The 23,833-nt window shown below is 43.4% G+C and overlaps 1 protein-coding gene across 1 annotated transcript in view; it reads right to left on the minus strand.

Moving 5' to 3' along the window:
• Positions 1-23,833, minus strand: part of SPNS2 (SPNS lysolipid transporter 2, sphingosine-1-phosphate) — a gene marked incomplete at its 5' end in the record, with an annotated part of 138,798 nt that overhangs the window by 21,226 nt on the left and 93,739 nt on the right. The window contains 3 exons of the mRNA XM_082327903.1: positions 8,087-8,185; positions 15,640-15,705; positions 22,633-22,822. Coding sequence (XP_082184029.1) covers positions 8,087-8,185; positions 15,640-15,705; positions 22,633-22,822 — 355 coding nt within the window. The remainder of the gene's footprint in view (positions 1-8,086; positions 8,186-15,639; positions 15,706-22,632; positions 22,823-23,833) is intronic.

Raw genomic sequence — 23,833 nt, forward strand, 5'->3', positions numbered from 1 at the left:
GAACAGTACAGCTGCAGTGGGCATGATCCAAAACCCCAAAATCTCTGACTGTGTCTCAATCTGTGTGCAGGAGACAATGAAGGAAAAAAGGGAACTTCATTACCTTTCCTGGGAAGCATGTGCTGTGTTTTTTGGAACACCGGACAGGCTATTGCTGTAATAAAAGCTCAAGTGGGCTGAAGCCCTAGAAAGACGGCTTGCTTCTGTGTTACTGTCCCTCCTGAACAGCATGAGCGGTTAAATTAAACTGATTTACTAATTAGACAGTGTAACGGTAACATCAACTTTGAAACTGTAATTTAATCTACCTTACATCAAGGAGAACTCCTCTGCAATTGCTTGGTTTTTCTAAGTTTCTGACGTTGCCTCTTGGGCACAAATCTTGCTACATAAAAGTATATTTCCACTGCAGAATCTGGCACAAATACCTGATTTTCATGATTACCAACTTGATACAAGCCAGGTTCTCCCCGGCTCCTCTCTTCAGTACAGTCCCCTAACCCAGCACTCCCTGTGACCCCCCAGTGTCACCACAGTGGTCTGAGGTTCAGCCACTCTGAATTCAGAGATGCACCTGAAAGGTTTCTTTGATTTAACAGAAAAATCTAATATGAATACAAATGAAGATTAGAAACCAAAAATAAGGGATTTCATAAAGTAAAAGTAAACAATTTGCTAGATCTGTGGGGGAGCACAAACATTTATACTGTGCTAAATGACATGAGAAACACATTATAAAAAGAGGAAGTAAAGCCAACTATTTTATGATACTCATTCTGAAAGCCACAGAAAGGTAAAAGCAATTATATTCTCAAAGTTATTTCAATTTTAACATTGGCATGTTTGGATGTTAGAAGGGAAAAAAGCAAAACATCCTGTTAATCTTAATTTTGTCCTTTTGAGATCACACCCAAATTTAATACTCGGCTGGTGACAATATCAATACCCTGCATAAGTGCGTGGTACCCCAGCAATACCTGTAGCAAGGATTCCTGCACTGCTTCCCCTGTGGCAGGCTCATCTCTCTACGCCCTTGCACCCCCTCCCAGGATTACCAGGCTGCATTAAATAAGTGGTGCTGCCTTGAAAAGGCTGCAGTAAATTAAAACTCAATCAAGGGTTCTGCTTACAATGCTAGCAAATGGACTTCGTACGTCTCTTGGTGTCAGAGCAACATTTGCCCTGGAGAGCGTCGCAAGTCTATTTTCTTCATGTCCTTAACTGCCTTTCTTGCCAGCTCTGGTCTGCCCAGGGAATTTCTAAGTTAACACTGGACTTTCTCCTGTCCTAGCAGGACATGCCTTGTACCATGGGGAATGTGGAGTCAAGGAGCACGGCTCACACGACAGAGCGCAGGTACTTAAATGCGGAGGGATGCGGGGTGCCCGCTTACATGCAGAAATCAGGTCTGTGGCACAGGACCACAGGTTGGGAGCACACCCTTCAGCAGCATCCCTGTCCCCATCTCCTTGCAGCACAGGCCCCTTCCCTGGCGGTACATCCCAGGAGAAGGAACTCATTCCCCCATGGTGCAGAACGTGGACACCTCGTTCTGAAAGGTGCTCAGCACCACGAAAACTCTGTGTCCGTATTGGGAGCGTGCAGGGACCTTGGCAGCTCAGAGAAAGAAGCCACACATTTAATGAGATTTTTAGTGCACAGAAGGAGTAACAGAGCAGATGGGACAGAGCTTGAAATACTCAAGTGCAACAAGGATCAGCTCTGGATTTCTGGGCTTTCTTTAATGAGATACTTTTACATACTTTAAACATCCGTTTATCAAAAATACCGAGAACCTGCACTTCTAACCAAAGTCACGGGAAATGACAGGTGCACAGCGGCTCTCGGAAAAAAACCAGAACAGGCTGAGAATCCTTGGCAAAGAGCGTTTTATATATGGGAATTCATTTGGGTTTTTAGGGCAGATTTAAATCTTGCCTGTTGCTGAGTCATCAGAAGTGGGAAGCTTGTTAGCTCGTTGCAATGAGGAGATAAATCCTATGTGGATTGGTCTCCAGGTGCTTCATTCTCGCTTTTTTTTTGCAGCTGACAGCCCTGTCAAAGATTTGGCCTTTCTGTGCACTACGAAAAAGGCTTTTAATTACTCAGCTCAGCCAGGACCAGAGAAATCCTCAATTTAAAGTTACTGCTTGAAGAAATAGATAATAAGGATGAGAGGCTGGGGTCTCTCTTCCTCACAGTATTTCCCTGACACGCGTACATCAGATGTTGGACTGCAAGGGCAAGTCCCATGTTACCCACCACGATCTGGGTCATACGCAAGCGTGAATGTGGGGGAAGATCTCTACAGGAGGAGCGACCCCGTTAGGGCTACAGAACACCAGTCAAGCAGCTGACACTTGGTAACGGAAGAACAATAAAAAACATAAATGTGTATCACATTTCATCTACTATCTCCATCAGGTGATGGAAGATGCTGCCTATACACACTCATATATACTGAAAATATTAGAACCTGTAACGTGCTGCAGAAGGCAACAAGACAGAGACCTCCGTTCCATCCTTAATCCCACAACAGCAGTGGAATATCTCCTGCTAGTCCCTAAAACAGAGAGTGATGCTAGGACAATAATTTGCACATTTTTGTTAGAGGATGAGCTTGCCTTTTTGACCTCAAGTTCATCTCGCACCCAGCTCTGGCAGAACAGACAGTCCTCTGTAATCGCCGGCAAGCACGTAATGGGCCGTGTTTGAGGAACGGCTGCACAGGTCAGACAGGGACAAAAAGCCCAGACTGCAGCGTCGCATCCCAACGATCCACTTTATTCCACTACCCTGCTTTTAAGTCAGACAGCAGTGGATTTGAGCCCCAACAGGCTGTGGCCTGTTTTAATCTAGCAAACGAAACTGGAAAAAATGTTACTCCAGAGTAAGCATATCCACAGACCTACTCTGAAGTAGCCATAGCATTTTAAACTATAAAATACGAATTTTAAACCATAATACATGAATTCCGCTTTCTCAGGCAGGCAAGTCTTTATTACATAGAGAACTACTTTCTATACATATGTATTGACTGGGATGGGTAAACACCTTTGAAACCAAATCAACAAAAAGGCTGTCTCAAACTGGGACAAGAAGGCTGTGAAATCTGCACCTCCAATTATAAGTTTCATTAGAAAAGTATCTTAATTGCTGCATTTACTACAATTTTCCTTGAGTTGCCCCTAATCAAATGCTGATCTGCCTTCCCTGATACTCTGCAGCAGTGATAATTAACACTGTTCTGCTAACTACTTGCTAAAGGAAGGTCATTAGCATTCTTGCTATTTAAGTAGCTCATTAGATCTAGTTTATCAACGCACTCACATAAGAAAGTTGGGGAAGGGAGAAAAGTGAAGGGTGACAAGCGATAGGCTTGTTAATAAAATTTTTCCAGGTAACATTAGGAGTTGCACAAAACCCCTTCAAAACAAACCAGAACAGCTCAGATTTGCTTACAATTAATTACAAGGTCACTCACACTTGGACTTCTTTTTCAAAAGGAGACTGTTCAAAGAGAAGATGCCTGTTCAGACACTTGAGATCTCTGCTGCCAGGCGAACCAGCACGCCTGGGTACCGCAAACCGTCGCGGGGTCTGCCAAGAGGAGGCCGTCAGAGACCCAGCCGTTCAGGTAACGCTGCCATTTGCATAACTAGAGATGGGCAGATGGGGAGAGCTTTTGCACGACCCTCAGCACACAGATGGGCGACCGGGGTCCCCCCTCTCACAGAGCCCAGTTGCCAGGCCATGGCATACTGTCCTGATGCTGCTCAGCCGGACTGGCTGGAGGTCGTGTCCCTCAGGTAAAACTGAAGATGCAGCAGCCAAGGAGGTGAGGACAGGTGGGTACCACCACCAGTGGAGTCCAGGGAGTAGCTTTTAGCCCATCAAAAGGTGCTGGTGGAGGAGAGCTGATCTCTGGCACGTTAAAACACCATCCTCATGCGTTGATGTTGCCAGGTGACAAGCAGATACAGACAGGTTTCAATCCCTAGACCTGATGGATGGTTGCACAGGGGAGATGAGAAGGAGTCTAATAAAGCAGGAAGCTAAGAGGAGAGCCAAGAGCACCAGAGCAGCAAGGCCAGTGTGCACCCACAACAGCCGTTTCCCTGCGACACGTAGAGAGAGCAAAGCCTGCAGTAGGTGCCCGCTGCTTACCACAGCCAGGGCCAGAAGCAAGGCAAGGATGGAAGAGGAAGGCACTGCTGCGCTCAGATAGGAAGCAAATGACAGATTTGGAGGAAGGAAAGGAAAAATACCAAGGCACAGCCCCAACAGAAAAAAAAATCACTGCCTGTCCTCAGTTTTCCTGAAGTAAAAGAGTACGTCAGCGAGTGGGGGGAGACCGCTGTTGGTGTGGAGGAGCAATGTAAACCCTGAGTAGGGAAGACAGGTTCATGCATGCATGTGCACAGGTGAACACAGAAGCGCAGACTCACTGGCACGTCTTATAATTATTTCATTTTAAAGGGCAACAAAGATATAACCAGAATTAATAAAAAGAGCTGGAGCTACGATGCAGCCTGAGAAGAGTTAACTGTATTTCACCTTCTGCTGCTACCTACCTCCACTCAGCTCTTCCGAGTCTGAGATGCTGGCTAGCTATTAGGGCACCAGGAGAGCAGCTGGAAAACCTTTATCTGATACTCCACATGAGTGGTGAGACGTGGGGTATTTCTCTTAACCGTTCTGTGCTTCAGCAACCGTGTCTGCATAGTGGGACCTTTCAAAGACCAAAAAGTACTAGAGATATCTGGGTGTAATGCCCTGAACAGGTGAAATTTCTCACTGACTACCTCAAGAATAAAGCATGGAGCTATACTCCAAGTTGTTAAACAGGAATTACTGAAACTCTGCAGGTTATCACAAAGGTCCTGAAAAAGTTACAGTTATCTAGGAATAAAAACTGTCTCATCTAATGAAATACTGCAGCAATGCCTACCCTTATTTGTGAATGAATGGGCAGCGCTGATTTACAGTAATTGATCTCAGTGCTTGGCAGGTAGTAAAACCTTACGCAAATTACAGCTGCCACCCTAAAACTGCATTTGCACAACTTCTTTGTAAGCCAATCTTAAGCCTTTTTACCATAATAATAGTTACCAATATTTAAAGAGACATGACAAATAACCATACATACATGCTTCCTTCCACCTAGCTTTTAAACACTAGCATATTCGGTGCTTTGGGTGATTGTAAGGAACTGCACGGCAAGATCTGGAACTGGGGGAGATTACAGAAAAATCTGAGTCTGACCTTCAACTCTTACGGCACACCACAGCGCGAGGGAGCAATCGCACGCGTGAGGCTGCAGCTGTTAAGTACCTTCCACGTTCCACATGAGGATTATAAGATCAATACAACATTTATTGGTATCCAGCAAACAGAGACAACTGCCTGCGACAGCTTAGTCCTACAAGGATACGGGTATCGGATTCTTTATTAAGAGCACTGCTAGAGGGAATCTCACTACAAACTCACCAAAACTGTGTAAGATTCTAGCTATATGTGATCAAAACACTGCTCATTTAGCGAGGGAGCTTCAGGCGGATTTTGTAAGCAGTCAGAAGAAATGGCAGATTTTCAGGATTGCAGATGAACCCTGAGTGATCGGGAGGCTGAGTTTCACCCATTCTGAGCATGCCTGTTACTGCGGTTCATTTGATTTATCCTGCCTTCTGCCTCCCTCTTGCAAGACCTACACCCTGCCCTTGGTCTGCTTCATGGTAACTCTGGAGTAACAGCAGTGTGAGTTAATGTCCTCAGGCTGGGGATTCCCAGAAGGACTATGGGAACTGGGTTCCCAAATTTCCCTTAAAGCCAACAGGAGTAGGTTGCTTAGCTCCCATAGACTGCCTTGAAAATCTTAGTCATAATGCAAGGCACTTCTGTAACCTCCCCAAGTGAGGTTTCAATCCCGCATGAAGGGCTCCATCCTACAACTCAGCTGGACAATTCCAATGACAAATACCTGCAGGTTTTAACAATCAAGCTGGTTGCTTGCCTTAGCTCTGGTGAGGAAGTTAGCTGTTGGTCCTTTCCCTTTAAATAGTATTTGTTTTTCTGTGTTATGTGAAAGCTGCCCTTGACCTTTCAGTCACTGTAGCACAGGGAGCATGAATCAGCCAAGCCAGTCCAGAGGCTACAGAAATGGATGCTGGTGCTTTCCATGACATGAGCGCTTCACTCCTGCTCTCCTGCCACAGAGCCTTGCGCTTGAGGAGTCTCCTCCCAAATGAGAACTGCCCAACAAGTACAGCATTAGAAAAGAGTAATTCAACATCATAATTAATATTTTCCCAGTCTAAAGAAAGCCTAAGGCAGCTATTAATAAACTGGGGTTAAGCATATTTCAGGCAGGCATCCTTAAGTAACTCACAACTTGCTTGATCTCTGAATACCAGAAGGGCAAGGCACATTAGTTTCTACAACCAAAGTCCTTTTTTTTTTTTAAATCTGTGACACTAAAGAGCCCCAGGCAACTTTCAAGATTAAATGCAATCATTCAGCGTCCTTGCCATTCCTCTCGGACATCCCTCTTGCGTAAGAAAAAGACGGAACGTGCAGCAGAGTCACCTGAGACAGCCTGGCCTGCATCTCACACCCTGCCTCCCATCGCCGGCGCCGGCCTTCGGAGCACGCTGCCCTGCTTATGTCGTTCTCCTGCTTGACATTCCCCATGTCGCCTGCCCTGCACAAAGCAGTCTCTTCCAGTGATTCCTTTGTTCTTGCCACTTTCAAATAATTTCTAAAATAAGATCATTTCTCCCTGGATGCCCAGAACACTGAAGTAAATAAAGAGTAAGCCAAATTGTACATATTTATTCTCTTGAGACACTTCTCATTTCTTTGATCCATTCAGCCTTGTCTGTATCTGCCTCTTCATGTATGCTTCAGAGGGCTACAGAGCAACTATATTATTTTTCGGAGCTGGCATTCCAGAGTAAATATTTATGTACAGTTAAATATATATATATATACACAAAATTAAATATATATCAATAAATATTTATAGATATATACACCAGTGTCTATGGGATGAATAGATGAGAAATGACAGTTTAAAAAAAAATAAAAATAAAAAGGTCCACAGCACCCAGCAGCTGTGTCACATAGCAGTACTGAGAGCTGGAAGAGCACACCAAAGTTCTGTCTCTCAGGTGATGGGACTAGTGAAGATCCCAGTTACATCACTGGAAAACTGTAGCACCTTCAACACAACATGAGCACTGCCACTTAGGGCTTTACATGGAAGCTACCGTATTTTGTAAACGATGATCTGTGTTCTCTGAAACTCAATGCATCAAACTCCACAGAAGGGTGCAAGGGAAAGAAATTACCCCAGTATATCTAGATTTCTTTTCCTCATTACATTTCCCACGCCTTACATTTTCAACTGTGCATGTTCTCTGATTGCCAGCTTTTGGAGCAGGGTCTGTTGTTTTGCTTTGCACTAGGATAATGGTGGCATAGTAAGGGAGATCTCCAGTCAGACCAAGGCCAACAACTGCAGCAGTAATAGAAAGGAATACTACTAATAAAAAAACAAAGCACTGGAAAGGAATACTAACAAAAACCCCAAAACATACACACCCATCCTGCCATGGATTTTACACCATCATTTATTATCATACAAAACAGGTTCAAAATATCAGCAGGTCAGAACAGCTGCATGTTGCTAACCATGAATAGATATTTGGTTTATGACACCAGATTAACAGTTAAACACACACACACACGACTGTTCCAATCTAATTTCTAATGGACCTATGTCCGCACCACAGAAGCAACTGCTCTCCCTTTACAGAGCTGTCTATAAGCTTTACAAATGCCCTAGGCTAAAAAGATTTAGCAGCTCTCTTGTCATGCCCAAGTGGTCCTTCCAGGTTTGAATTGTAGCCCACCAATAACCTAAGCATGTAAAAAAGTTGCATTGCACTGCACCGCTTCCCATTCTGCTGATAAATACAGGCCTTCCTTCCCTAGCATGGTTTAACTTGGCATTTTAAATAAGCAGTTAGTAAACAAAAACAAACACGGGCACGCAACCCTGCCAAAACCTGCTGTGAGCACTTACAAATCCAATCAGATAAGGGCTGCCAGCATCTCCCAGGAGGTGTGAAGTGAAACTCTGCAAGGCCACTGCGGTTGCACGTCGTGTTGGAATGACCACATACTGCAAAGAAGAAGGGGAAAGAAAAAAAAAATGCGTAAGGAAACTGAAGTAAGAACCTCTCCAGCTGTCTCGTATTGCTCAGTTTATACCCAGGTCAGGACAAAGTAAACAAGCTCCCCGAGATGTCGGCAACAGACACAGCCACTGTCCAGCCCACGGGTGGCTCAAGCAACCGGGGAGCTCAGCGACCCTTCCTGGCTATCTGGTACTCCTGATGGTAGGGGTTGGGGGAAGGAAGCTCTGTCCGGTCTGCGCTTCTCTCAGCAGCACTGAATGCATGAGTTTGACTAATAACTTTGCCCACGAGACACTTCGCTATTGCTCCTCAGCCTATATTTTGCTTGGCTGATGGGGAGAGCGAAGTTCAAGGTTGCCTGCAGCACCTAACTTGCTCGGCACCACCAGCCTTCCAAACGAGGACTTTGCTGTAACCTGGGATATTGTGTTTTTTCCATAATAAAGATATTATTTTGTGTCCTAAACCATAAGCAATTCCCATCAGCACGAAAGGTCACACATCCTCCCCTCCCACTCCATCTCTAACCACTTTATGTTTTTCTCAAAAATTTGCAATTCCACTTGTGGAAAGTGACAAAGACACGTTAGGAAAATTTTTCATAGCCAATATTGTAGTTTGGTCTCCACTCCTCTAATAGGACATGACACCCTCAGCCAGGTCACGCAGAATCCGTCTGATGACACAGGATCAGCGGAAAACACAAATTACTTCCCCATTAAGGGACCAGAGCTCACAGAAAACAGAGCCCTGACCGTGGAAGGGGATGAAAGATTAAAAAAGAAAAAAAAATAACAAAACCCCATCCCGTGGAATGACCTTAATTTTATAACACACATTTAGGAGCAGAAAAAAGTAATTATCTCCTGCATAAAACTTGTAAAGAAGCTGGTTAAGAACACCTGCATCAAGTCCACATATCCCAGGTTATAAATTGATCCTGTCTTGATTTAAAGGCTGTAAGTAATGAAGAATTCAATAGGTCTCTAAATCCAAGTGAGCTTCGTTTCCACTTCTAAGCACTGAATCTTGTTCTGCCTTTTTCTGTTGCTCTGCAGAGCTATCTGCCCTGCCAGAAATGACTCCCTTGTTTAGCTATTTGTAGACCATGATTCCTTTTACTTTTCCACTTTCTCTCTGATGGGCTGCCTTTAGTCTTTCTTTAGAAAGCTTGCCTTCCCAGACTTCAACTCATTCTTGCAGTCCTTTCCTGAAGTCATTTATTAATTAAACGTGACATTTCAGGACTGGCATATCCCCAGCTAGAGATACCCAGAGATCAATTCACCTTAGCTCACTGAGGTAGGGAGAACTCGCTGCTCAACAGCAACCTACCTCAGGGCACAGGATCTGAAGCACTGTTTCAGTGCTTTAACGCTTCCTCTTAGGGAAGGCGAGTTGCCCTCTCTGCAGTGGAAAGAGTTAGCCATAAAAAAGGGAAAGAAAAGAAACAGCACTGAGAAAATCTACACTAGAAGAGAACTGATGCCTATTTAGAACGATCATCTCATTCCAAGCAGAGCCAATTACGAACGATGGGTAAAATTAGATTAAATGCTTTTCCTTAGGGTTTTACCATGTGCTTTCAGAATGACCTGCCAGTTCTTTCATTACTGCCTTGACAGAGCTGCAAATGCACACTGCTAATGCACTTTGATGCCACATATTAAATGAGTACCCTGTTAAACCCCTGTTGTGTAACAGAAGAGCAAAAGACGACCAGATCCACAGCAGCCACCTGGCTGCGGGTGTTAGGCACCGTCCTCCTTTTGCATCCAGCAGCTCAAAACAGACTTGAAGGCTCACAGAAATCCCAAGAGGAAAATAAGGTCTAGACTTTATTAGAGACACAGAAACGTACTGAAGGTCACACTGTGAAAAAGGAGGAGACCACACAATTCATTACCATTCCCCAAAGATGCAGGGTAATGGGTGCAAGCTGGATAGATTAGACAGAAGGAAAAAAAAAAGAGTTATTGTTCTTCTTTCCACCTGGCCCCAGCTCACACAGATGCAATGGAGAAGCATTCTGCAAGAGCTGCTTGAGAAAGCCATCTGAGAAGATAAAAGTGATATTCTACCTAATTCAAGAGTCCAGAGTTGTGTATATCTGCAAAACGGAATTTTAAACTTATGTTAAAATATTTTTCTTTCTATAAAGTTTATGTTAACAAATCTGGAGAAGAAAGCCTGCCTGGCTCTATATTCTACCCATTTTGTTAGCAAAATGACAAAGGAAAGGCAAGTTCATTAACAACTTACCATTTTCAGGGACTGGCAGTGAATTGGTGCCAACTGCAGAAAGAAATTTGAATGATACCTGCATCGCGTGTGTGTGTGCATATATATATATATTTATACACATGAATACACACTCACACATGTATTAGACATAATTTTGCATGTATATCTGTATTATACATACATATAGTTTTGCAAGTAGCAATACAATTTCCAGCAAGTTTTCAGTTTCCCTAGCTAACAAAGTTATTGATGGTTGAAACCACTGATATGGTTTGGCACTATGAAGTGCCAAAACTTAGTAAATTTAGTCTGAAATTCAAGTGATGAACACCGCCTCCCCCCCAATCCAAAAAACCAACATGTGGCAAGCAAATGAACATGAGATTTTTCCTCCTCCTCTAAAAAGATATTGGAAAGAAAAAAAGGCTTAAAAGAGCACCTCCAAAGCACCAAAAAATACTCCACCCTATCCCTACTTAAAGAGCATTTTGTTCTGATGGAGAGGAAGTCGTTGGTAGCAAACATTATCTACTGTTCTAGGAAGACAGCAGTAAATTACAGCTCTAAATGGGTATTTTGATACTAAAATAGACCTAAATTCAAACCATACATGGCCTGGTTTGAACATCCCACAGAAACTGGAGGTGGGAGAGCCACAGCAGCCGAGGCGGAAGCCCGTGGGATGGTCCTGGCTCATCTTTGACTCCAGGTTCAGAGGCAGGCAGCACAGAGGATGGGCAGGGAGGCTGACGAAGCAGCTTCGGCAAACCTCTGCTCTTTAAATAGAGGCTCCGAAAGGCCATGGTTTACTGCTGACATCCCCTTCCTGTAGGGAAACCAGCAAAATGAGTTGGTCTGAAATAACCAGGAAAGGCAAGGAGAGAGCACTCTTCTCCCAGTAAAAGGCCACGTGCCAAAGAGGTAAGCTCTGATGTTTATCTCTAGTCTTTGACAGAAAACTCTACTCTCTAAAACACTTTGCTGCCCTTGCTGGGTCAGACAGGAATCTTCAGGACAATGCATACTGGCCTCTTTCAGCACCGAAGGCAAGAAAATAAACGCTAACCCCGTTCTAGCCACAGACAGAGCCTGGAAATAGTCCAGACATCCCTGTTGCAACTACTGTTCAGAACAGGCAAAGGCCGTGATCCAGAGAAACCAGCCTGAGAGAGACCCTTCACTCAAGCTAGGCAGACACTGTCTAAAAAAAATACTTGTAAATGAAGTAAAAGGAGGCTGACCTGTACGCCTCCAGCTGCAGCCCTCGGCCCCCGGCAGACTGCAGGGACGCCCCTTGGCACATCCCTTCTGGTCAGAGCTGTGCTCCGGTGTTTGAAGTGGGCTGTGTACCCTCGTTCAAAGGCACTCCTCACCCTGCCTTACAATCTGAACCACTGCGCTCTGATGTGTGCCGGCACACTGAGAGAAGCAACGATGAGAACTTCAGGAAATGCTATTTATCTTTGGCTGTAAAAATAGGGCAGTATTTTATACTACATAAATAATTGGGTTTTATTTATAGAGAAGGTAATCAGAACAAAAGCAACATTCCTCCATGCCTATAGCACAGCTGAGCACCAGTCTATGCCTGTTTCAAGCCTAAAGAAAGACTTTGACTCTACAGCAAAACATTAAAGCTGCTCCTCCATGGCAGCTCATGACCATTTAAATACAACTAATGTTTTAAGAGAAAAAAGAAATATGCAGAGCATTTCTTTGCACGGGTGCCAGGACTTTGCATAATCTGGAGGATCGCTTTTCTCAGCAAAGACCTAAAGAGATTGTGAGCTGAGGCCCTTTAAATTGCCTACTGGCTCTTACACAGAAATGCCACCAAGCTTCTGTCCATCATCTTTATTTTTAAGATGTGCTATGGAGGAAAAACCCCACTATTAGGACCAGATTCCACAAAGTCCCAGGCACTCGGCATGTCTCAGAATGTTACATGCTTGCCTGCTGCACTGAAGCTCATTCATTATTGCTGTTACAAGGCAGTTTTAATGCTACTTTGGGGTTCTGGTAATTTTGAGGCCAATTTGAAAAGATGGCTGATAAAATCTGTTTCATAATTAGCATGCTCCATAAGAAACATCCCCGCCTTCCCTAAGCACCATCTGAGCATGTGCCTGGGAGGAGACGTGGAGGGTTGTGCTCAGGAGAATAAGGCCTGTTTTGTACAAATTTGCATTTGGAACAAATATCAGCCTTTTAACATCTCAGGCAGTGCAGTACATTCTGCAGTGCTGACAGTTTATCAAACCTAGCACTCAGCACCTTTTACTGCAGACAATTAGAGGAGCTGCACACCGACCGTTACACTGGCAAGAACAGTAGGTGCAATGGAAGCACGACACTATGAAGAGCCAACAATTAAATTTGAAGATAATAAGCAAACATCCTTGTTTTGCCAAGGAAATTAAATTTGCAAAGCCTCTGAAGATGCTTACCAACTTGCCCAATAGGGCTCTTAAGCAGTCATGAGATCTGTAAATCTTGGGAGAGCTATGATAAATCATTTGGGATGCAGTTCCCAAAAAGCCTCACTTCTGGCATAATGAAATCAGTGGGAACAGTGTTCAGCCAGTATTGAGAGCTTTTTATCCATGAAAACAGGATAATATTTATGTATATGATGAAAGTGTTGTTAAGCTTACGCTAATAATGCTTTTAAACTCCTTATCAGCCTCAGGCAAGAACAGACACACTTCTGATTAGACCAAATAAATAGTAATCAGTAGAAATTAATTTGCCAAACATTTAAAGTGCATCTTGCTAAAGCATATCCACACCTTTCTCTGCCTAGGAATTCTTATAAAGCTGTCTGTCAAACGTGGTTGTAGCCCGGGCTCTCACCTATCGTCTGACTAAACATCCTCTCAAACCCCGTGTGTAATATGAATGCACTTCAGACCATCTGATTACAGGCTTGCACTGATCCAAGTGTTTACATTTATTTGTATAGCACTTTTACAGGCCTATGCGTGCTGATAATGCATTAAGCTGGGCATTATATATGACACTCAGGTCATTTTTCTAAACAGACAAGAGAACAGCTAGCTTAAGAGTTGGCATCAATTACCAAAAACCAATTTTTAACATGGTTTTAGTTTCTTTCCCATATTTTGGAAATTGGAACTAAGAAATTATTTCCAATTGCTTCCAATCATTTCTTATGGAGTTCTTTTGCACTAAAGCAACTTAAATAACTGCAAATGCATCCCTACAAAAAGCAACTGCCTATAGGATGCTGTTAAGACAGATGGCAAACCCTATAAAAGCTATTAAAAAGCTACAGGATACTGAAGTCACATTGAAATCAACACAAAAAATCTCAGTAATTAAAATGGGACAACGATGGCATCCTTAGTACACTTGATATAACAAAGTAGTTGGTTGAAAAATGTCTTTTGGGGTTAGCTTGAGACAACGCAGGTCAAGTTTCAGCTCTCTCTCTGGCACAGATATGCTGGAGGACCTTGAACATGTCCGACAGGTACCCTCCCTCCCGCTGTGCTACGTTGCCAGCAGAGATGACTGCCTCAGCTGCTCTTTGAGAGTCACTGCTGGAGGACTGCAGATGTGCTCCATGGCCAGGCCCTTACCTGTTTCAGCCAATGCTGGGGAGGATACAAAAGATCTGCTATTTAAGCCCATCAGCTAATTCTGACCAGAGAGAGCTGGGAGCGCTCCTGGGAACATCGCAGCCAAAGGCAGGATGCAGCAGGAAGCTCTGGCAGGAGGCAGTAATGAGCAATTACAAATACTGTACTATAATTTCTTCTTCAACACAGCTGTCTGTAGACTGCACATCTGTCTAGGTGTTGAGATACCACTTAATGAACGGCCACAGCAGCCTTCAACTCAGCACAAGCTGCAAAACCCATGTAAGCACAAAGCAAACACCCATTCAGTCCATGCAGAGCTCTATTACACTAAAGCTAAACTGGTAGGAGGAACGAACCTTGGTAATGAAAAGCTATCTAATGCTACTGCAGTACACTGATAACCTTTGTTTCTCAGTGCTTTATTCACATCTGAGAGAAGTGGAATTAACCACCCCACCTCCCAAAGCGTTCTCTGCACAAACGAGTTAAAGATTGAAAGTTCATCAGGCAAGGCAACTACAGAGCTACCTTCAAATACAAACACAACCTTGAACTTAAATCATAAACAGAAGCTTGAAGTTCTTTGCTGAATCAATATATCAACACCATTACCTTTACATCTAGGAATACTGAGCCAGATTGTTTTCTCGTTGATGTTTGCATAAGCAACAAATACAAGTCAAGGGAGTTTTCTATTGATGCCAGACTGATTGTATTTTTAGTCCTGTCAACAACCTGCCAAAAGACCTCGGGCAAGTCCTGTAGTGGTTCTGTGCCCTAGTTTCTTTCTTTTTAATACAATAAGCAACAAGTAACCTCCCTCACAATGGGATTTCAACATACAATATGTTTGATAGGCTCTCTACATTATCTGCAAAACATGCAAGGCTCTCTAACAAACGTCCAGACTATTTCATGTGAAAATCTAGCTGCTGAGGTCAGCTTGCTGATTTGAAAGACTTAAAAAGCTCTGTGATGGAGAAAGAATAGAAAATGAAGGACATGAGGTGAAAAGTCCCTGACAGTTTCCTCCTGGACAAGGTGGACATAGTCCAAAAATTCTTTATACTTTCTTTTCCTCTCTCCTCTCCCAGAGGTGGTTTTCTATTGTGTATGTGTTGAATGGTAGGTTTGCTGGAGTTAAGCCAAAGAGAGAGGTAGATGGCTGCCTTTGTGGTCAGAGGAGGGAGGGAAGGATTTCCTATTGCAGAACAAAGCCGAGTTATCGATAACAAAATCCACTAATGTGCTGACTGTTACGAAACGCTGGCTGATTTCTTTGCATATGGGGGTTTGTGCAAATACTTAAAATTGGGGGAAACTATTTGAATTCAGTAATGGTGTCCCTTCTGGACATTTCCTCTCCCTGGTATAAAAATAATAGAAGAGTTAGAATATAACAAGAATAATCTTTTTTTCTTTCTCCTCCTCTATCTCACTTTCCTTCTCATTAAAAAAAAAAAAAAAAAGAATAGACTAAAGTAGGGACTAGGCATTTGGAAGAAATTGTGAACTTCAGGTTGTTCTTGCAAGCTGACAAACTGCTCTGGCCACCAGAAGAGAAAGATGCTGTTCCAAAGTACACTCACCATTAGTATGTCTGCTGTGATAGCCCAGTTTGAAAACAGAAGAGTTTCTCCGATAAAAATGCAAATCTGTTGTAACAAAACACACAAAAAGGAGAAGATTTATTCACTTGGCATTCAAAGGAGAAATAACCTGTCACAAACTTTCCTTTATTGCTTATTTGTCTCAGACCTGCTCAAAGGATTCTTCTGCACACAATACACTCCCAGTTACTGTTGTGGTTTATCCTGAGCATCAGAAAACTATAGTTTTTTATCAGAGCTCTAGAGGGTTGGCCTGCAACTTCATTAGTGTAAACAGTTTATGATCTACAGAGCAGGTAAATAAAAGGCTGACATACACCCGGTAACTGAAGAATATGAGAAGCCAGCAAGAAGAGACAGCCCTGAGCTTCCATATTTAAATCATTCTGTTCCAAAAAGCCAGTTAGAAAAGGCAAAAAGGCCACAACTCCCCCAAACACAGTTATTTTCATCACTAGGAATCAAGTTATGTGTTAAGCTCCGTAGCAAACCAAGTGAGGTTCTCTACCCACTACGTGCAAGGTTCCTTCCCTCCCCTGCTAGCATATTGCTGTCCTTTTTGAGGGGGACATAGGTCTAGGCACTATAACAACTCAAGCGTTACACTGGTAATATCTACCTACAGTCCGGGCAGGACTCGAGCATGGGTTTTGCAACATCAGTGCCTTATGGTGAAATAAGGCTTGACTCTGTGCAGATGGTCAACAAGATACATGAAAAGCCCTGTGTAGGTAGGGGGACGAGAGCTGCTTTTTGTGGGGGTGTGGTATAAACAGCCACCACATACCCTTTCCCCCTCTGGCACTCCCTCCCTCCTTACTCCCGTCCCATACCGCCTTCTCAGCCGTGCTGGTACAACAGAGCCAAGCAGGGATTCAGATCGGGAAACTGAGATGGAGCAAAGAATCTTTTGTTGGGGGGGAGGTAGGGGAAGAGGGGCTTGTTTTGCTTATTTTTCTTATTTTTAAACCAAATCAGTTCCCTGGTGTGGTTCACTAAATGGTTCTACAAACACTTACAGCAGTTAAAGAACTGGAAATGATCAAGAGGAGAAACTAATTTAGCCTGGCCTCATCATTAAAAGAAATGTTCATCAAACTGAGTCCAACGGAGGAAGGGTGACACGGCTTCAGGAGGAACACTGCCGTCATCAAAAAGCTTTTCACCCATATTTCAATCATGAAACTTTTGCTTTTATGCTGTACGTTAACAATTTAACAGAGAAATGTAGGTTCAACAGGATGAAAAAACAAGGATGGAAAATCTTCCACACACACATTTCCCTCTTCTTTTGTGTATTATGAAGAGCAGAACACAGACAAAGTGCCACATAAATAACCAGACTTGTAAAAACCAGCTCCCCTGTTCCCCAGCAGCAAGAAGGCAAGCAAAACTCCTTTACTAGATGTCCCCCAGAAGGCTGCTTTCTGCCCAGCTAACCCATTTCTTTGTGTGGCACCTAGAGAGGAAACATTACTCCTGGAATCCCTGTTGGGAGTTGGAGATAACAGCTATGGAGATTTGGATTCAGGTAATTGAAGATTCCTCTTTTAATTGCCTTATGCTCAGTTTTTGTTATGTTGAATAGGCTACAATTCATTAATGAAACAAAGCCAGCAAGAAATACATGGTACACTTTGCTCTGAGGAACCATTCAGATGGATGTTGTTTTGTGGTGTTCTTGTGAGCTTTGGTGGGCTGACAGTCCCAGTCCCCGTCCCAGTCCCTGCTGCTTGCACAGGCGCAGTCTGGGGTGGGAGGAGGACCTCCAAGATTGGCAGCGACGGCTCCGATGTGACCACCACAATTGTCTTTCCCACACACCGGCTGACACTGCCGAAACCCCTCAGACCATCATGTCACTGCCAGGAATAGTTTGCTTTATTTAGCAAGTCTTACGCATTGACCTACAGAAAGCTTCCTCTATTTGTTTCTAAAATTGTCTTTGTTTCCCACACATTCTCCTTCCCTGTCCCCTCTTTCTGTGACTCGATCTGCTTCCTCCGTGATGGTGTCTGAGCCAGTCATTATGGCCCAGCTGGTCAGCTAGGAAATCTCCTCTTTCCATTTTCCCACTGTCCACTGGCCTGCCTTGAACTTGGCTCTCACTGGAAAGGACAGCTAAGGAACACAGAGCCGATGAATCGAGGTGCTGACAGGAGCTGAAGCCTCGTATCACGCAGCAAGGGCACACTGGAGCCCCAGCTGGGCGCTCAGGACCTGCTCTGAAATCTGTCCCACAACAGCTTTGCAGCTGCTGTTGCTGGGGTTCTGTGGCTGGATAGATTCAACTGAGCTCGGGAGAGATGTAATCACATTTCTGAATGCGGCATCAACATGCCCTGCCTGTTCATACAATATTGCAAACAGGCAACTGCTTGCCTTAAGGCTATATAAATGACATACACATAACACACATATGAATTGTTACATGCAGCAAGTAAAACTTGCCCCCTTCTGCAGGAATTCAGCACAAGTCCTATAAATAAATCACTGAAATGTTACAAACTTCAGAGCGCACCAGTTTTGAATTGTTGAGTGTGTATTGCACCCAACACGTTTCCATGAAACACGTGCTTAATATGTGGATACTGGTAAAAGGAAAAGAGGAAAGAGAGGAAGATCAAAAAGTAGGACAAAAGATACTGACGTTAAAAAAAGTCTGTCCTTCAGCTGCTAATGGGGATTTATAAAAATGAGTTTACCCGCTGCAAAGGGCATATGAGGATATGTGGCACTTCTGCTGCAGAGAGACTCTAGGGATGCTTACTGCAAATAGGGCAGCTCCAGAACAGATCAATAGCTCCTGAAATGGTCACGGTTTTGACTCCTCACACACTTTTCAAAGCCTCATTTTACACTGCGATTTCAGCTCTAGAGCTGATACAGAGATTCTCTTCTGAATCCAGCTGTGTTGTATAATATCTCACCATGCCCACTTGGTGTCTGGTCGCTCATCTGTGATGAGCTGGCAGAAGTTACGTTCCCCTCAAGCCTTCTGTTTATGTGATCAGTTAGCAAATTCTGATTCTCAAAAATGGTAAGTAAAGTAGTTTTCACCAGCAGCTCTCACAGCAAGATCTAAGCAGGTTACAAACTCCTTCCATGGCTACTTGCAAATGCGTATCTGTCTACATCTTCATTATCTGTATTTCTCTTGAAATGGTGGGTAAGACTCCCACATGTACTCTTGAATTTGAAGCAAGTCTAATTCCATCTCCGTGTTGGGCCATATCGATGCCTCAGAAGTAGGTAAGCCACCAAGACCATGTCAACAGAAAGTCCCTGGAGTTGAGCCTGAGATGCTGTAAAAGCTCTATGGCAAGGTTTTACCCTGGGAGTTGCTGTTTCTGCAAGATCATAAAATGTCTTTAAGGAATTGAAATAGATGTTGAAATTGAGGTACAACAGGAACTGGGAACAGTGTGAAAAGGAAGGCAAAGTAAAGTATCTCTCTCCAGTCATTTGGAAATTTAAACGAGTCTAAAATCTGCTATTGAAATGTCTGAGCAGTGTGATACAATGATGCCATACAGCTAATGGGTTTCAAGAGACAGGTTTGAAAACCAGCATTTCAAAGCGTACATATTGCAGAAAGAGTGGGACCTAAAGATAGGCAAATTGCTGTTTTAAGGAGCCGGACTACAACACACAAATCCACATGCTGCAAGCAACACAGAATAAGAACTGATTGGACTATACAGCCAAGCAAGATAGTAAAAGGCAGAAATACAAGTGTCTGGGCAGCTATGAGATATAGAATGCTGTTTTATTCCACCTTTCCAGCCACTTCTACCACTGCCAGTAGTTTACTGGATTAGTATGAAAAGACTGGGCAGAAAAAAGAAGTCTGTCTACCTGCTCCAGGCAGGAGTGGCTGCTGCAGAACTGGAACAGCAGCTGCCCTCAGGGACCAAAACCACCTGCAAGACAGGACCGAGCAGGGGAGAAAAAGTACACAAGTTTGGGGGAGGAAGAGAGCAGACAGTTGATGGCCTGTAAGGGACGAGGTGATCATGCCAGAGGAGATGCAGGTCTTTTCCAAAAAAAAAAACCAAACCCCCAAAAGCCCAGAAATTAAAAAGCAAGGGCTCTGCTGATTCTTGCTGGAGTGCTGAACACTTCATTTATGCTGATGCCAGTATCAGTTGAAATTAAAAACTCGCAACTGTTAACTAGAGCAGGGAGGGAGATGGTGATCTGGTGGCCAGCACAGCGCAGCGTGAGAGAACACCATCTCATGGGGACCCATCTCAGTGCTTGAAAGGGATAATTTTAAGGCTCTGAGCCAATGAGGCATCCAAAACCGTTCAATTTTAGCACAGTGTGATCAATGACAGAAGTCTAAGGACAGTCACAGTACAGAAGGTCTGGAAATACCACCATGTTGCGGAACAGAGCAGAACATTGCTCTTGCCTTTCACAGTCATGCAGAACTGAAGGACGTTGTTTCAGGATGACAGCCAGGACACAGCTGTCAAGGAAGCTATCAGAGATGAGAAAATTCACCGATAAGTTTTACTGTATTCTTTCCAGAACAAGCTATTACCATGGATTTTGAGGTAAGGAAGGTAACCTAGTCCATCATGCTGTCCACCATATGGAGTGTTTCAACTCCGGAGTCAGAGAACAGTCTCTCCTTCATTTTGGACCAATGAGACTTAAAACAGACAGTAATGAGAAAGTGCTACACCATGCAACCTTGCAAGACAGGTCTCCTAGGGAAATACAAGTGAATTAAACACTCTGGAAGTCTGTAAGATTGCAATAGCATTGAATGGCATGGAAAAAGAAGGGCTCGTGTTTGAAACTTGCCTTAAAAAATCAATTCAGCTGATACATAGCACCACCATGATAAAACCTTGTGTTAGAAGATATTGGTAGCTCCAACATAGACCTGTTCTCTCAGTGGGCTTAGCACCTGTAACACTAAACAGCAACAGCAGCGGGTGTTGTGTCATTGTTTGCTGTTTATATTAATTTATAGCAGATGGCTTGGCCACAGATCTTCTAACTCCAGGTGATTTACAAACATTAATGATCTAAGCTACCCTGACCCTTTGTAAGTTAAGAATCCTGTTTTTTGCAGGGGCAAAACAAAGTTAAATAACTTGCCCACTGTCACATGTAGAATCTGTTAAAGAGAGTTCAGATCTCTGATTCCCCAGTCGGCACAATAACTAGACTCGTATCTGCTTTCTATGCATCAGGTTTCCAGCAGCAGAGAAAGCCTATTTAGGGCTACGGAGAGGCAGTATTACCTGCAATAAATGTATGCGTCAGCCTAACGGCACCAGCAAATAGGCTTATATTCCTCATACCCCCTCCATATGCAGATAAAACTTCCTTTGCAAATCATTGACTCTCTATTAGATTTACTGCTCATGCATAATAAAATAAATTGTTCCCAAGATTGGTTAAATAATACCATCTATAGTTATATATTTATACAATGCAGAATAGTCACATGGCTATTAAAAAAAAAAAAAGAAAAAAAGATGAAAATGAAACCAATAACCACCTTTTGTTGCAAAATTTTTGAAAACAGTATTTCCAGCTTAGAAAGAGAGGACTTTCTGCATAAAGAGACTACACACCACAAAGCAACGTATCTATCATCAGGTCTGAGAAAGGAGAATCCACAGGGCTGGCTGTACAAAGAGGGGGAGGGGAGGGGCAGGCAGGGGGATGAGACAGCTCTCCTCACTCGAGAGGGCTGGTGATGAAAGGAGGGTCAATGCTTGGCCAGCCAGCAGCACCCTCTTACAGGTTGCCTGAGGTGACCATTTTTCTGCTGATCACTGAACCAAAGGTTAGTTCTAGACCACGCCACAAACCAGAGGACCGAATCTCCTTCTGACACTTTCTAAATAGCCAGAGTAGGCATTCTTAGTTCTGTCTTAAGGTTTTTGAACTTTTACTCTTTCTTCTTCTGTTTCCCCATAATGATGGCAGCTATTGAAATACTCAGAAAATAACCATGGCTAGGCTAGTGCTAGAAATCTAGAAAAACAAGGAACCATAGTAGATGGGTTGACTGGTTGATTGTAGATGAATTCTCCTTGCTGGATGGAGCGCGCGCTGCAGCGTGGAAGCTAAGGGTGGGCTTTCAGAAATTATCCCGCTACTCCAACCATTTCATGCTTTCCCTTCAAAAACTTCTCCCAGGTCCCAGGCTGCTCTCTATTACACTGAAAGGGAACCTGGGACCTGTTCAGAGTACTGGATTTCTGCTCTCTACTGAAAGCGAGATTCTAGCCTGAGGCTGGGTTATTATACTTGAGTTTTTCCTTTTCCCTTCAGTCTATTTGTCTGGATCTATCTGATGTCTTTTTATATACCTCAATTATAAAAACTCTGGGAGCGGCCATATCTTAATCTGCATTTGTGCAGCATCAAGGGTTGAGGGTTCCTGGGCTATGACTAGGACTTTCAGGTGCTCCGCTAATACAGATAACAACAAATTGAAATTACATGGTAATTAATATTGGTCTGCAGCAAGCTACCTAGTTATGCAAATTAATGGTACTTATACATAGCCAAAAGCATGCCCACAGACAAATTATACTGTAATTATAATTTGGTACCACTGCAGCTACAATACCCTTATTGTAAGGGAAGTGGCCAATTTTCCTGTACCAAAACATAGGCAAGAGCGATAGAGGTATGGATAGAGGTATAGACAGAGCAACCCAAAGGCAGGGAACTGTGGGTTTCCACGCATGCACTAAATCCCCAGCTCTAAATTCTGATGACAGTTAGCGAGAGGGGATAAGCAATTGAGATATCATTTTCCCTTTAGGCACATCTAGAGAGTGCCAAAATGCCAAGCGGGAAAATGAAGGACGTTCAGAAGGGGAAAAGCAAGACCAACATCTCAGGCTTCCTGCAGGGGACAACGCACACAGTCTTCTAAGGAGTCTGGTAGAGAGAGTAAGAGCAAGACTGGCATATGCAAAGGATTATACTTACATAGGCTCCCACAATGCTGCTCTTGGCAGCGACGAAGATCAGACAGATGAAGATGGCTGATCCTAGCATGCCGACAGCACAGACAAGAGGATCAGCTCGCTGGGTTTTTAACCGGCACCATTTGGTTGCCCCAGCCCCTGTGATTACACCCAGGAAACCAGTGAAGCATGTGATTGCTCCAAAGATCAGGCTATTAAAAAGAAAAAAAGACAAGGAAAAAAAAAGAGACAGTTATTTTTATTGGAGTTTTTCCCAAAAATGGGCATGGTCTTAAAACAAATTATTAGGGTAAACTGACTAATGGAAATCTGCACATTGGCTTTGCAAATTTAAAATAAAACAAATGACCTCCCCTGCTGAGTGCTTATGATTCTAGCACTCTTCCCCTGCAATTAAGAAAAACACAGCATGTGAAATTCAGCCTTGTACACAGGCATTGATCAACACGCAAAGAGGTGCAAAGGGCTCATACACATGGCTTCTTTGTGTGGAACTGAGCTTCCGATCAAGAGTATTGTACAGCTAATCATGTACGCACAAAACTAAGTATTCACCTGCACATTGATCATGTACGGGGAAATCAGGGACAGAACAGGCACTAGGAAGCTTAAGGGAAAGGAAACCTAACAAGACTCTAAATTCAACTTACTTTGACTTTCTAACTCCTTTCAGACCACTTCAAAGAAGCCTGATTAGATTATTTTGCTGTTATGTTACACATTTGAAATGTGTTAATTTAAATTTAAAGAGCCAGGAGCTGTCAAGGATTCTTTGTATGGTATGTGCAGGACTTGGGTTACACAGTCTTTGGCAACTACATTACAGTAGCTCCAGGGCAGCCCAAAATACAGGTGTCATCAAGCAGTGGAAAACTTTTCTCTGTGAACAGAAGATGGGCAGTCTGACTGGAGCTGTATTTTCTGCTCACTGCATTTTTGCAGAATAGACCGAGACTGCCCGCTGGGCACTCTAGTTGATGGCGCTCCAAACCACTAAATAGTTTACTTGAGATGGGATTGTGTCAGCTAGAGCAAGAAGGTTTTCCTAATGTTATTTTTCCCTCACCAGCTAAAAAGCAAAAGAGCTGACAAAAGGCAGTTTTTCCTATCTTTTATTCACCTGGAGAAATGCTTTTTTAGCATTTTATGTTTTGTGCCATCATGGTAAAGCACAAAACAATGAATTACTTTTCATAGCTTAT

Source organism: Platalea leucorodia (assembly GCF_965183815.1).
Source record: "Platalea leucorodia genome assembly, chromosome: 16".
NCBI classification, from domain to species: Eukaryota; Metazoa; Chordata; class Aves; order Pelecaniformes; family Threskiornithidae; genus Platalea; species Platalea leucorodia.